The sequence below is a fragment of the Opisthocomus hoazin genome, chromosome 27 (genome assembly GCF_030867145.1).
Source record: "Opisthocomus hoazin isolate bOpiHoa1 chromosome 27, bOpiHoa1.hap1, whole genome shotgun sequence".
Lineage (NCBI taxonomy): Eukaryota > Metazoa > Chordata > Aves > Opisthocomiformes > Opisthocomidae > Opisthocomus > Opisthocomus hoazin.
In genome coordinates this window covers 1,230,796-1,245,415 of record NC_134440.1, presented here as the reverse complement: position 1 = coordinate 1,245,415, position 14,620 = coordinate 1,230,796, and the positions used below count along the sequence as shown (strand labels likewise).

Sequence of the window (14,620 nt, the reverse complement as noted above, 5' to 3'; positions counted from 1 at the left end):
AAAAACCCTCCAACGCTGTCGGCCGTTTAAAATAACTTTTTAAAACAGTGACAACTTCTGAAACCTGCAACTCTTTCAACAAGAAAAACGACAGAAACCTGGTGGAACGCGCTGCCACCAGGTGCGGGCCAGCAGCTGGCACTGCACCCCTCTCCTCCACCCCAGAGCTCGCCCGTGTCACCTTGTCACCGTGTCACCTTGTCAGTTTGCCTTTTTACAAGAGGGTTATGCGAGAGAGGAAACGCTGTTTGCAAGCGTTGCCCTCCCTAATGAGCGCGCCTTCAGCTGCGGGCCAAGCTGCTCCGCGACCAAGCCCTGTCCACGTTAACATCGGCTTTGCATCATGTCATGAGTAACACAGCAGAATATTGACTGGTTGTACAAACGTGAAACCGAAGATTCTCGTATTTGTGTAACTTACTGAACGATCAATTCCATTAACACTAACACCAACAGGAGTTTTCACCTAACCTGAACGCTAAGGCGACGCAAACTTGCAGCTGACCTACGTTCTCGGGGGGGAACGGCAGCGAAGGATGTCCCCCCAGCCTGCGCTAACGAACTGCCGCCACGCAAACCGCTCAGAGCCTGCTGGGAAACGCGCTCCCACCAAGCGGCACAGCAGACACGGCATGCATTCCGCTATTTCCTGGCCTTCTTTGCCGAGCCTCTGACTTGCTGGATAATCACCTTCACGATCTTTCCGATTTTGGCCTTTGTCAGTGCCTTCCTGCAGTACCAGGCCTGGTCCCAGACGGAGCACAGAGGCTTGGGAGCCAGATACAGCGGGTCGTAGTCGTGAAGCATGTCCAGTGGCCTCCTCTTAGCATACTCCTTGTAATCTGCAACCGGGCAGTTATTGGGGTTGTCAGGCCTGGCGCAGAGGCGCGGACTCGACTCCCCTGTGTTCACCTCGGCACTCAGGTCATCCTTCCACTCCAAGTACTCCAGCTCTCCCTCATTCTTTTTTAGCACAAGCTGTCCCCAGTACAGATTCTGGCTCTCACGGTGTGTACCTGCCCCAAACCCCCTGATGATGTTTGTGAACATGAGGTGCAAAAAGCCCTCCGGGTGTGTCTTATTTAAAAGTCCCTGCTTACGAAGGCTTTCCACATCTTCATCTGTCAGGTTCTCCAAAACACTCCACTCTCCGTCTCTCTCTTTTTGAGATAGGTGCTGATGCTTCAGTTTCAAGGCTTCCTGAGACGCTCTGAATTCCAGCCCTTTAACCACGCTGTACCCGTAGTCGTTGTCCTTGAGGTATCTCTCTATGTTGCTCTGAAAGAAGTGCAAAGAACTGGCGGAAAAATCTGTGCCGTCCTGCCTCTTTGCAGAACTGTAGAACGAGGCCAGGTAATTATCGAGGTCTTCGGGTGGCAGCTTACAGATCTCGCGTGTTTCAGAAGGGCGATGTAAAAACAGCCAGTCTTTGAAAATTTTGATATCGCCAGCGTTACGGTTTCTTTTTTTCTCCCACTTCTTCAACACATCTGAAAGATACAACACAGCTTTGTGGACAGCAAGAACTTACAAGGAGATCAGTGCAATGTAAGGGGATGCAGAATAATGTTCACCTTCCTTTTAAAAGTAATTCAGAGATCACGGGACTTTCACAGACCCCTTCCTTCAAAGCTTCGGTGTAGGTCTGCGTTCTCAACAAGTCTGCCAGCGCTGCCTGCCAGCGCCAGTCTAGATGGGGAAAGGACTGCGTCCCTTCTTGTTCTTTCTCACTTGACTGGTGAATCTGCATACTACCATGCAGGTAAATTTAAGACATTCTTAATTGCGTTTAAATGGGAGAGAATGAGTTCCTAACGAGGTTTAATCGCGGAGTGTCATTGTGGGGTGCACATGTGCAAAGCAGTGATGCAAGTTCTACGGGGCTTCTCAGGGAGCAGTACGGGCTGGAGAGTGGAACTGTCGCTGGGGGCTTGCCTTGACACAGACTTCCCCCGGCTGATCCTGGAGCTGGCGCTCGGAGTGCTTGTGGGACCCTGCTCATGGGACCCTGCTGGTGGGGCCATGCTTGTGGGACCCTGCTTGTGGGACCCTGTTCGTGGGACCCTGCTCATGGGACCCTGCTTGTGGGGCCCTGCTCGTGGGACCCTGCTTGTGGGACCCTGTTCGTGGGACCCTGCTCGTGGGACCCTGCTCATGGGACCCTGCTTGTGGGGCCATGCTCATGGAACCCTGCTCGTGGGACCCTGCTTGTGGGACCCTGCTCGTGGGACCCTGCTTGTGGGACCCCGCTCATGGGACCCTGCTTGTGGGGCCATGCTTGTGGGACCCTGCTCCTGGGACCCTGCTTGTGGGACCCTGCTCGTGGGACCCTGCTTGTTGGACCCTGTTCGTGAGACCCTGCTCGTGGGACCCTGCTTGTTGGACCCTGTTCGTGAGACCCTGCTTGTGGGACCCTGCTTGTGGGGCCATGCTTGTGGGACCCCGCTCGTGGGACCCTGGTTGTGGGGCCACGCTCGTGGGACCCTGCTCATGGGACCTCGCTCGTGGGACCCTGCTCGTGGGACCCTGCTTGTGGGGCCACTCTCGTGGGACCCCACTCGTGGGACCCTGCTCGTGAGACCCTGCTTGTGGGGCCACGCTCGTGGGACCCTGCTCGTGGGATCCTGCTCGTGGGACCCCGCTCGTGGGACCCTGCTTGTAGGGCCATGCTCGTGGGACCCTGCTCGTGGGACCCCGCTCGTGGGACCCTGCTTGTAGGGCCATGCTCGTGGGACCCTGCTCGTGGGACCCCGCTCGTGGGACCCCACTAGTGCACCAGCTGTGTAGCCAGTGGCCGCACACCTGAGCCCGCGGTGCTGGCTGTGAAGCCCGTGCAACCCTGAGTGGACTTGATACACTTTGATGACTTTGCAACTGCTCTGGCGTGTGTTTTGGGGTAACTGCAGGGGCCAAACTCTGCTCTGTTAAAATAGATGAGAGTTGGCCTGTACGTGGATCTTGTGATCTGCCTCAGGACTAAGGAGCATCCATTTCATATGTTTAAATTGTTGTACAAGGCATTATGCAAAATATATTTCAAAACATTCATCTTTACAAAAATCTTTTCAGAGTAAGAGAGCTCTCACTATGAAATAAAAACATTAACCAAAGTTATGGGTGGGTAGTAAGGAAGAACAAAAAGATGAGTAAAAGCAGTGTTTGGTTTTTTTTTTCAAGGATTGCCAGGATTCCAGTTGGGTTCTCTCTGAAGTTGCTATGGCAATACCACATCTACCTAGCTCGATGTAGCATGAGAAATTAATTCTCTGGATTGCTGAAAAGCTCCATCTGCTCGCCTGTGACTTTCCCAGGGCTGAAGAGGGGTAGCTTGAAAAGAGTTCTAGAGCCAACATCTAGAGATCCCCTTCTTGCACCAAGTTCTTTTGTACACGCTTGGTTGTTACCTTAGAATGCCGTGGCTGGACTGAGGTGGAGGCTACTGGTCCCTGTGCTGCTGGTTTGGGTTTTTTGCTTGTTTTGTTACTGACTGATCTATGTGAAAAGATGAATGGCTTGTGAATCAACACATGCAGAGGCCTCACTTGAGCCATGAGCCATTTATCTTGGCAGAATCGGCTACTACGCAGACATTCCCAGATGAATTCCCAGTCCCAGATGATGCTATATGTTGTCAATTACAAAAATAGTCAAATAATGTTCACAAAAAACAACTGTGACAGTTTGTACAGTTGTGGCTACCTACGGAATACAAATGTCTGTAACACAGAGTTTATTCAGGCACACGAATGGTGCTTTAAGTGCACATCCACTGTGTGACAGACAAACCCCAAAATACTACTGCAGTAATCTCTTCCCTTTCCAAGGACGCTGTCCAGTCCCCTGCACTGCAGAAGCCTGCCGTAGCTGTCACGCTCTGATGCAACAGCTAGCTGAGATAGGGCATTATGCCAGCAGAGAAATGGTTATAAATGTCTGGGGCAGTGGGACGAGGGGCAGCATTGGTACAGCCCTGCCCAGCAGCTCCAGAGCAGCTTTGGAGATGCGGTCGGCCGGGAGGCATCCGGCATGGCCACAGGGCCACAGGGTGCCCGGCGTGCCACGGACAGGGCCACGGGGCTGCACCGTGACTGTGGGCCCAGAACTGGTTTCAGGGAACTGGAAATGGGATGCTCATACTGAGCACATGGCAGTGAGACGCGCTGCTGGGCTGCGCCTCAGCTAGGTGGAGCCCAGCATTAAGCCACTGCATGGAAAACATTTACTCTTTGAATTAAACTTTAAACATTTGCCTCAACATTTACACCTAGACACTAGCAGACAAAAACATCAAACTGACTAGACAGCAGTTTACTTGGAATTAATGGGAAATAGCACTTGCAAGCACTCAAATCATTATAGATGCAAATTTTGTGGCTTTACTATAACGTCTTTAAAAACCTGGACATTTGCATTTTATTTGAGGTGTTTAATCATTAGATTAAAGAATATATATGTACCTGGCACTAAGGCTCCAGTGCATTATACACATGTATCCTAAAACATGATCATTTATTAAATAAACTACATTTATTTCATTGACGGCTTCCCCACTGCTTGCAAAAGGCTAGCATAATTCTGATGATGTCCACACACCGTACGTCAGCTGTTCCTTCTTGTGTGGGCGGTGTCTGTTTTATAGCAGGATTCACAGAATCACAGAATCACAGAATAGTAGGGGTTGGAAGGGACCTCTGTGGGTCATCTAGTCTTTGTCAAACAGCATGTTCTTATGATACGGAATCAGTTAAAATATGCTCTGTACATGGCCTAGCCTTGGGATCCAAAGTTCCCTAGCAAGCAGTGCATCTTACAAGTTTATGTCTGAGCAGTTGCCACTCTCCCCACTCCAGCTGGATTCCAAGGAGAGAGTGTATGAAAATCTTAAAATTCTTAAAAGGACTACAGCAATTTGTTTAGCTCGTGTAATTTAATATGCAGGATTGAAACTTTGCTCCCACTGCAATCTCTGGGATTTTTGCCATTGACTTTGGTGCAGCCAGAGTTTTAGCCACAGTTTCTCTGTTTCACTGCTTTAAAAGTTACTTCCTCTTGTTTTCTTCTCTTGAGACCTGAGTTCCCCTCTCCGGCTCCAGTTTCTCACTGGGACTCTCTCTTTAGTACAGCCAGCGTACCGTGCGGTGACACTGAGTAAAATGAAAGACCAAAGTACTCAAAGTGGGTAGTCAAGGCTGGGCCACAGTCAAGGAGACATTTGGGTGCCTCGGCATTATCTGGTGAAGTGCTGACTGCTTAAGGTGGGAACCTTTCTCGTCCCTTTTAGGAGGAACAAGAGTGCCCCAAACAGAGACATTTCCTTAGAAGCTACAGGACAGATTTTGAATCTATGCTATATGCACTCCCCCCCCCCCTTTAATATTTGGGGAAAGTGATTACTAGAACGCACCCACACACCCACAAACACCTCCAGGAATAAAACTCCAGACTCTTACTTTTGCTGGAAGATGCAGGTGGATGGTCTGCATTCTTGCTCTCCGGAGTCAGTGAGGCTGAAAGATGGGATGCATGCCCAGATCCCAACGGCTTGCTCTCCTCTCTAGGGGTCTTGGTAACGTTCTCACTTAAGCCTATTCCTGGTGTGCCATGCTCGGGGGGGCTCAGCTGGAGTTGCTGCTGGACATCTACAGCAGTGCCAAACTCGAAGAATGTCATAGGGGTGGGTGACTCAAGCTGGGCCTTTACTTCAGTGTTGGAGACAGGAACAGATTGTAAATGTTCTTTTGGTATTGCTGGCCCAGAGGAATTTCTTGCTCTAGAAGTTTCAGTTATGGACCCTGCAGGGTTAAGCAGACCTAACCTCAAGGAGCTGCTGTCCAGGCTCTCTTGACTGCTGCTGGGGGATTTGAGAATGCAGGCAGGAGATAGGGGCAGATTTCCTGGGGGGGCAAAGCGAGATGTTTGGGTGGTGGTCGGCTTGTTAAATGCCATCTTCTGACTGCGATGCATTTGCCAGTCTACTTCAACACCTACACCTTTAATTGGTGAGTCTGATATAAACAGTTCTTCATCAGACATAATTTGTAGATCTTTGTTGCTTGCTAGCTTCACCTTATGTCTGTCAGTTTTGACTTCGCCACCAGATATTGACAAATGCTGCTCTGCTGCAAAGCATGATTTCATGCATTTGCTATTTTTTTTATTTTCTCTGGGTGATGGTTCATTATGTATCATGTAGACTGTGTTGTCTTTCTGCTGAGTGAGCCCTGGAGATCTGCTACGCCACCCTGTGCTAACAGCATCTGCTTTCACCCTCTCAAAAGATGGGGTCATCCTCCACCTCTTTTCATCTAAATCAGCTTCCCTTGATGAAGCCTCGGCAGATGCTGACCTCTTTCTCTTTTCTGCATCTTCATTCACTTCTCTGCTTCTGACATATAATTTTCCACACTGCCAGTGATACGCATGTCCAACTCCACATATCCACAGAAGAGAATTGTCCTTGCTAGGATGACCCGTGTTCTGCACAATTTCCAAGGCTGGGATTTGATTGCATATGGTCCCATGAGCGTGTGCCCAGGTCACAAGATTGGAGAGATCCATGTGAAGTGAACTGGCATCGATCCACCTTCCATCACCGACACTCTCACTCTGAAAAAGCGTGTTGGAGATCATTTAAGTGAAAGAGGATGTCCATAAAATAGCAGTCCTGGGGACTGTTTCTAGCCCCATCTCAACAGAGCAGTAATTGTAGATTATCAGTGATTCCTCCAATGATTCTTTTCAAAACCCAATTCGTTAATTCTTTAAAATAAATAAATAAATTTGTCCACTTTGAAGACCTGGAGGGTAGTTTGTGGGCATGGTCCTGGAATTATGAATTTATTATATAGTTTATCTGTACCTATGGGCTCTAAGGCCTGATCAAGTAGCTCAGCTTAAGAATTTATCACACCTCAGCTGAGCCACAGCAGCTGTGCACGTGCATGTTCTAAATCCACAGCATAGCTGAGATTAACAGTCTCACTGAACCGCCCCAGCCACGATGGTAGCTCAGCTAACAGGAGGGCAGTGTAGTGCTCTGTCTGCAAACCTGAGACCTGTGATCCCAGCACGCTTGTACTCACGGACAATTCTGTCCTCACTTATGGAAAATAACAAGGGAAAGTGTCAGGAACCAGCTTCTCGGTCTCCCACCTTCCCATGGCCAACAGGGCTCATACTGCTTTCATCTCTCAAAGGGGCAACGCTACTTGCATCAAAGGGAGATTGGATAGATGAAGAAGTTGTTTGTCAGATGCTTTTTGGAAACAAAAAAATGGACCTTGCATCCACATATCTAAACCACATTTTAAAAAAATCTACAATTTTTAATGTTATAATTGATTCTGTTAGAAACAATTGTCTAAGGTATTATTTATGCTATAAAAGAATACTCACCATGCTGCTGTTTTCTGTCTCACTGAGCCTTCTCTCAGGTGAAGATCAGTAAGTGACTGTTTGAATATTCTTTCTTTCTCTCTCGGAACCTAAAATAATCATCATACGTGTGTGTGTGTGTCTATATCTGTGTGTGTATATATATAGCTTAAAAAAAATACCTGGCTAGCAGATGCAACTAAATTTTTCAATGCTCAGTCCAAAATAAATGCTACTGCAGAACATGTGCTTTCATTAAGGTGAGCTCCCATTGAGCTCGAGGAACTATATACAGAAAGCTTGACTTGAGTAAATATTTGCAGGATTAGCCTCTACAGCACACCAATCAAAGTTGAAACAAAATATAAATATTGAAAATAGAATTTTAAAAACCAGACTCTGCGAGATGTTCCTTTCAGCACTGGCACTTTGTCACAGACTGTGGTTAGCAATCTTTACTTCTCCAAATAGACTGAACTGCAGAAACAGAAATACCAGAAATAGTGAAGCTAGTTCAGATTGTGACATTATCTGACTTTTCAAATAGTAAAAAGAAGAGGAAGTTTCCTTACTAAAGAACTCTTTGCATATGTAACTCATATTTACTAGAGACTAAATCTGAAATTCTCCCATCTGTTTTGAAGTGTTCTATGTAGTAGTCTAGGAAGTCATCATCATTTCTGTGTAACACGTTAGAGAAGAACGATCGGTCACATAACTTACCGTCAACACACATACTGCAAGAGAGCCAAGAAGCCTTACGCTGCTATGTGACTGATACCGCATGCATTTACAGCTCATAATGGCAGTCTTTGCTCCAGGCATCTTAGTCTATTATTAATTAAAAGCTTTGCATTTAGTGCTGGTAAAAGAAGCCAGACTGAAAACACTGGACGCCGGAATCTTGTCTAAACTGGTTCTTTCAGCAGCTCTGGCCTAAATGTGACGCAGCTTCCCAGTGAGACCAAGCCCCTGTTGGCTTTGGAGGTGAGCACGCGCGTGCGGAAGCCCAGCACACCGTAAGCACACATCCCCGCCGGGTGCGTGAGCTTGAGCCTCTGGGTCTCCTGCTCCGCACACTCCTGTTCTCTGAGCAAGCTGTGGAAGACGGGAGAAGCCCGTCCCGGCTGCTCTGTAATCCATGGATGTGGGGTTTGTCTGCAGGGATTTATTTCACGAGTCTGCTAGTTAAACTGAGGGAAAGCCTGTCAGTGCAGAGGCAGGAGGCAGCTGCCGTACTGCAGAGACGTCGGGAAACGCCTCTCGGCCACGCTCCTGTGCCGCGGAGCAGCCCTCTGGGAACGCGTCCACGTCTGCCCTGCCCTGCAATTCCACGCTCGCAGAAACCGTGCGGCGGCAGAGTCACAGGCTGCCGGGCTCCGAGGCTGGCCAGGCACTTACACACCCGCTTAATTTTCAGTGAATGCTTCGATCTGCTGATGCCTAAGCTATATGTGCTTTGCAGGATGCGAAGCCCAAGCGAGTAAGCGTGCAAAATCTCTGGGCAAAAGTTTAATTGTTCCAAGCAGGAAGGGGAGAAAAAACAAAAAAAGCCACGGAAGTGGTGTGGGCTCCCACAATGCCCAGCACGAGGGAGCCTGCCCGCTGCCCCAGCGAGGCCGGGGTAAGGCCTGCGGTGACAAACACCCGTAGGACAGCTAAGGAGTGTCTGGTAGGTAGGCAAAGCACAGCCCGAAGAGGAAAGGACACAAACAAAAGCGAAGCATACAGGAAGGGCCCTCTCTGACCTCAGGAGATAGGTCAGGGAGCGAAATGACCTTTTCAAAGAGAAAAGCACAGGTCAAACCTCTGGCAGCACATCAGCTGTGCTTCCCGACGGGGAACGAACAGCAGGCATCGGAACCGCTCCCGTTTGGGGGTGAAACTGCTGCACGGCAGCACAGCTCGGGAAGGCCCGTCTGCACTTCTGCTAGTATCAATCCATATGTTCCTGCTTACGGCTTTCTAATGATAGGACAGGTAATTTTAGCCTAGAATGCTTTGTTGTTTGCATATGCTAGCTTGTGAAACATGCAGAGCTAGGATTTTCAAAGAATTTTCTCACTGAAATCTACTGCTTGCTTTAAACGAACAACAGATCAAACCCCCCTGTTTTAAAGCAGCAAATGCATTTTGAGCTCTTGACCTCTGTTAATCCAGGCGTTGTGCAGGATCTGCTGTCACCATGACCTCACGGCTAATGAATCACAGAAAACAGGGCTGGAAGTCACCTCAGATGCCCATTTCAGCTGCCCTCATTCCTCACAGGAAAACGAGCTCTACCCAAACTCCTCCTGAGAGGTATTCATCTAACAAGGCCGCAAACCGTCCGTGGACAGGGAATCCACAGCCTGCTCCTGGGCCTCGCTGTGCCTCAGAAAGCTGAACATATACTTATGGGAGAACCGTTTTTTGAAGTCAAAGAGTTTTATCTTTGAGTTCAACCTGTGCAATTCCTTCCCAAAGGGCTGAGCTGCTCGGACAAACTAGAAGGAAGTTTCATGCCAATAAACTGGTGCTCACAGTCAGTGTGGGAAAAGGTAACAGAAACGGAAGCTCTGCATGGTCATAAGGCCATGCAATTACTGACTTGGCAGATGAACATCGTGATTTTTATCACCAGCGTCTTTAAATGGAATGCTTTTATCTTTCCTTATCTCCAAGCACATGTCTTCCTTTTCCTGATCTCTTTGAAAAAACGCCTTTTTTCTCTTCATATTTAGTTCCAAATAAAGGCTCTGGTAATCAGCTAAGGGTACTTCTTCAGCCCACTCCTGCTCTCATATTTACATCAGCTGAGAGTACCTCCAGAGAAACTGTCAAGTGGAATGAGTCTGAATTTACAGTTACGACTGAGCAGAAAAAAATGAAATATGTATTTACCCACAAAGGCTGAACTGAGATACTCCTCATCCCTTCGATTAATAAAAATCCATCTTGATCATTGCCACAATTTGTACCTGCTTCCAACAAAACCAGTATCCCTGTGTGGGAGTGGGCTGGGGCTGGGGCTTAGGGGTTGAGTTTTGGTTTCAAACCTTGTGTCTGGTTCAGTATCTGCATGGCTGCAAGTGATGCAGAGTTTTAATTATCTTTCCAGGAGAGGCTCCCATCTGATAATGGACACTGTGTATGCAGGACCCACACCTTTGTGCAGAAAAACAGGACATTCCAAAGCTGTACAGTAAATGTTTTCTTTTAATTTTTTTTAACCCATAGGGAATTCAGTGCATTAATGTAATCTACCGTTAAGTGAATTCATGCTTATTAGATGAAAAAGTAAAAGAAATTGAAAGATTTTTGCTTTTTCATGAGTCTGATCTACATAGTCAGCTTTCAAGATATCAGCACAGTGTATGCTTATTTTGCCTCTCCATTCAAGAAAATGTGGCGAAGTAATTTCAAAGAAGTCTACAGCATTTCAGTGGAGCTCTTAAAACTCAAGGTTGACTAAAACCATTGAAATGCCTATTCCCTTTTAAGACTTTTCTGTGTCTTGGGGGGAAAAACACATACTCAGCACTTTCTGAAAGTGATTCTCCTGTAGGCCTGTCGAACCCCGGTACCTGGAGCCACCTGAGAGTGTAAACATCTGAATCTGACTCTCTTTACATTGCAGTGGACTCTGTGCAGCACTACAGTATGCCGAAGGTTCTCTGAAACCCTCTGTGACATACACAGGCTTATGCAAGCAGCATAACCAAATAAAGAAACTAATTGTATAGGCACTGCTTTCAGTGTTTAACCTTTAACCACTTTGTTCCTGTGCCTCCACCCTGTAATAGTCCTAGCTATGTTTCTCTTACGTCTTACAACATCTTACAACATCTAGTTCACAGATTAGAACCCCGAGGCACGCACAAAGCAAGTAAACAGAAGAGGTTTGGCTTTTCAGCTCCAGATAAGACAGTGCAGGAAACTGGAACAATCCCGGTAGGAAAACAACAGGATACAGAACAGCAGTTCCTAAACTTGACTCTGGCCCCATGTCCCCCGGCCTGGATTGTGTGCTCCCATTCACTTGAGAAACACTTACTCCAGTAAGTGGAGGGACAGGGGACAGCCATAAAACACACACAGCTGCGGGGGCGGCTTGCCGGAGAGCTGCCAGGAACGGAGTGCGGACACTGGCGGGGACGCGGTGTCTGGGGCAGCAATGGGACGGAGCCATACTTAAACACATCTGGCTGCAAGACGAGAGTTGCCAGCAGAGCAGAAGTAGCTCACGACTGCCAAAAATCACTGAGCTTGTCCCACCACTTCTTAGCAAGGGCCGTTGGGGTGGATTAATCATTTCCCAGCACATCGTTTTTCCTGCTCTCTGCAATGTTTGTTTCTCTCCTCCCCCTCCCCTGTACAACAGCTTTCTCAGCACCTCTTCAGCCCTTTTCCTGCTTCACCACATCCTTCCACGAGTACCTCCTGCCCTCCTTGCAGAAATACAATCCGCCAGACACATTCTGTACTTGCTACAGGGCAGCCTTCCTCCATTTTGAGAGATGCTCCCATAAAATAATATCCAGTATATCTGATGGAGGGCAGGGTCTGACAGCAGGCACCAGCTCTGAGCGAGAGAAGAGACTGCTGTTCAGTATTAGCCTGCAGCACCACATTCCTTAAACAAGAGCTTTTTTGTTCAAAGAATCGGACACAATTTTTTCATGAGCTCTAATTATCTCTTCTCTTGAGGGTCTGCATTACAGAGCTGCTGTCCTTGTAATGTAACTGTGAGTTCTAAATCAAGGCTTCTTAAAAGAGCGAATAAAAGCTGCAGCCAGCTGGCAAAGGATTGCCTGGTCCAACAAACAGTAATCAACCACTAAGAACAGCTGTAGTAAAGGAAAAAATTAATTTAAAACCATGCACTTCTATATATAGAACCTAATATTTTAATTCCCCAGGAAGAAGTGGGAAAGCTGAAATTAGTGAAGGGCAAGTCTGTTACTTGGGCAGAAAATGCTACGATGTCCGTAACAGCTGTGTTAGTTACCCTGCCGCCGCTGCCACTGGTGAGCAGCTTCCCTCACGCGCAGGGCTTGTGCCGCTGGGGAGAGCCGGCCGCTATTTCCCGTAACAATTCTATATGCAGGCTGCTTTACTTTTCCTGGGATTTTCTATTTTCAGTCCTACGCTACGGATGAGTATCTAATTGTATCGGTAAGTACAGAGCTGACTGTGGGAGCTTGCTGTGTTCCCCAGCGGCCATTAGTATTGAAATGATCTTTCCCTTGATTAACGGGAGAAGACGCCTGTTAGCAAGAAGGCACTGGCAGGAGTGTTCGCTACTCTTTCAACTGCTCCTCTCACCACTTGGTATCTCTCAGAAAGCCCCAGCTCCGCCCGCCACGGGATGGCTGCAGCACCTCCACGCCACAAACCCTCTGCACCCCGCCGGGCTGGGGCAGCGGGACGGCAGCGGGCTCACGCCTCAGGCGGGAACGACGCGGGACTCGGCTGCGCTCCCCCGCTTGCCCGCAGCGCTGCCCGGGGGCACCGCCGCCCGCCGCCCGCCAGGGGGTGCTCGGCCGCCGCCCACGCGTGGCCGTGGGCCGGCCCCGCCCCGCTGCGGCCCCGCGCCCCTCGGCCGGCCCCGCCCCGCTCCCCGCTCCCCGCCGCGGCCAAGGTCCCCCCGCGCTCGCGTTGCGGGGGCCGGCCCGCTCGCGAGGCTGCCCAAGGACCTCTGCACCCCGAGCTCCGGAGCAGGCAGCGGCACGGACGCAGCGCGCCGCCCCGAGCCGCGCTGTGCCGGGCCCGGTTCCTGCCCCCGTGCCGCGCTCCCGCCGCGCCGGCCCCTGGCCCTCTTCCCGCGGAAGGCAGCCGAGCGGTGCGGGGCCGATGCCCGGCACAGCCGCGTCTCCCTTCCCAGCCCCTGCGGCAGGGATAAGGGTGTCACCGCAGCGCTGGGCCTTCCGATTGCTGTGCTGTTGATGGAAATTATTTTATATCAAATGCAAAAATGAACATCCCATTGGGAGTTTGCTACGGGGAAGCTGCAAATCTTCCTTAGTTTTATTGTCAAAGTGTTTACTGCAGCTTTATAGATTTCCGCGCAGCCTTTTAAAGTTTTAAGTGAAACCATGCTGTGGCACGCGCCATTTTCTCTGCCATCTGCTAAACCCGAATGAAACAGCCCGTGCTGGCAGCCGGAGGACTCGGCACCTGAGGCTGCAGCCGCTGGCCTGGGAGTCGGGGCCCAGCACCCCTTCCTGTTTGACCCCAGCCAAACCACTCTTCCCTTCCGTCCCGCATCACGCGCTCCCTGTCCGCAAACCGGCGGTACGGCGCTACCTCGTAACACGCTCCGGACAAAGTGTGGTAGGAGTTTGTTATTAAATAGTATTTGTGGTGAATCTGTGACTTGTAATTAGATGCAATTGCTCACATGAGCCATAGTGACCTACCTTCTCACAACACAGAACAATGTTAACGACTGACACCTCAACTCAGGCCCAGGCCGCGGGATTTCACCTCTTTAAGAGCACTGTAAATGCGTGGTGACTCAGCCCGGGGGGTGCAGGAGTCAGTCTCGATGGCCACAGGCAGAGAGCCAGCCCTCGCGTCACAGCTGGAGTGTTTGTGAGGGTTTGCTGAGGGTGTGATGGCAAATGGCTCCTGGAGGTAGAAGAAGTAACTTTGTTGGCAAACAAGGAACTTTCAGAGGAGGGAAGGTTCCCTCTGTGCGGGATTACTTTTGACAACCTCTGGGGTCTCTCAGCGGCTGCAGCTGCCCACAGCTGGCACAGGGAGTGCAGGGAAACCCGGGGCGCGGCGCCCATGGAAAGGAAAGGCGCTTGGCCTTCACGAAACGCATCTTACCAAGCAGCGCCCAAGGATTCTGTCTGCGGGCAAATTCAGTAGTTCATGGTATCTGGCGATGCTGAGAGGACGTCTGGGAGCCTTGCAGGCTTCCCACCTTTGGAGCCTTTGCTCCTGTTTAATTTTCTACTATTGTCCTTCTTTTGAAGTGCCACTCTCTCCCTTACCTCCTCCAAGGTCACGCAAGATGCTTTGGGAAGCCTCCCATGGAGCACAGCAGTCTGCAGAAGGACAAGAATCTCAGTGGCACCTCGAGGCCAGGGAAGCCTAGGGAAGAAGGGAGAGAGAGAAGGTATTAGTTCTTTAGAAAAGGGATCTTAGAGCAACCTGAAGATGCCTTGTGTGGGATGGAAGCGATAAGCAAACGGCTGTGCCCTGCGCGCTGAGTCTGCACTCAGTTTTTGTAGCTTCTGAATGGCACGCTTGAGGC

General features: G+C 49.6%; 1 protein-coding gene across 1 annotated transcript; it reads right to left on the bottom strand.

Annotated features, from left to right (window-relative positions):
- Positions 1-79: 79 nt before the first annotated feature.
- Positions 80-13,852, bottom strand: LOC104334296 (uncharacterized protein KIAA1958 homolog). The gene is made up of 4 exons (XM_075444225.1): positions 13,776-13,852; positions 7,396-7,484; positions 5,451-6,606; positions 80-1,490 (listed from the first exon to the last, which is right to left on the bottom strand). The coding sequence occupies exons 2-4, from the start codon at positions 7,396-7,398 to the stop codon at positions 643-645; spliced, it is 2,007 nt and encodes a 668-aa protein (XP_075300340.1). The 5' UTR covers positions 7,399-7,484; positions 13,776-13,852; the 3' UTR covers positions 80-642.
- Between the last annotated feature and the right edge of the window lie 768 nt (positions 13,853-14,620).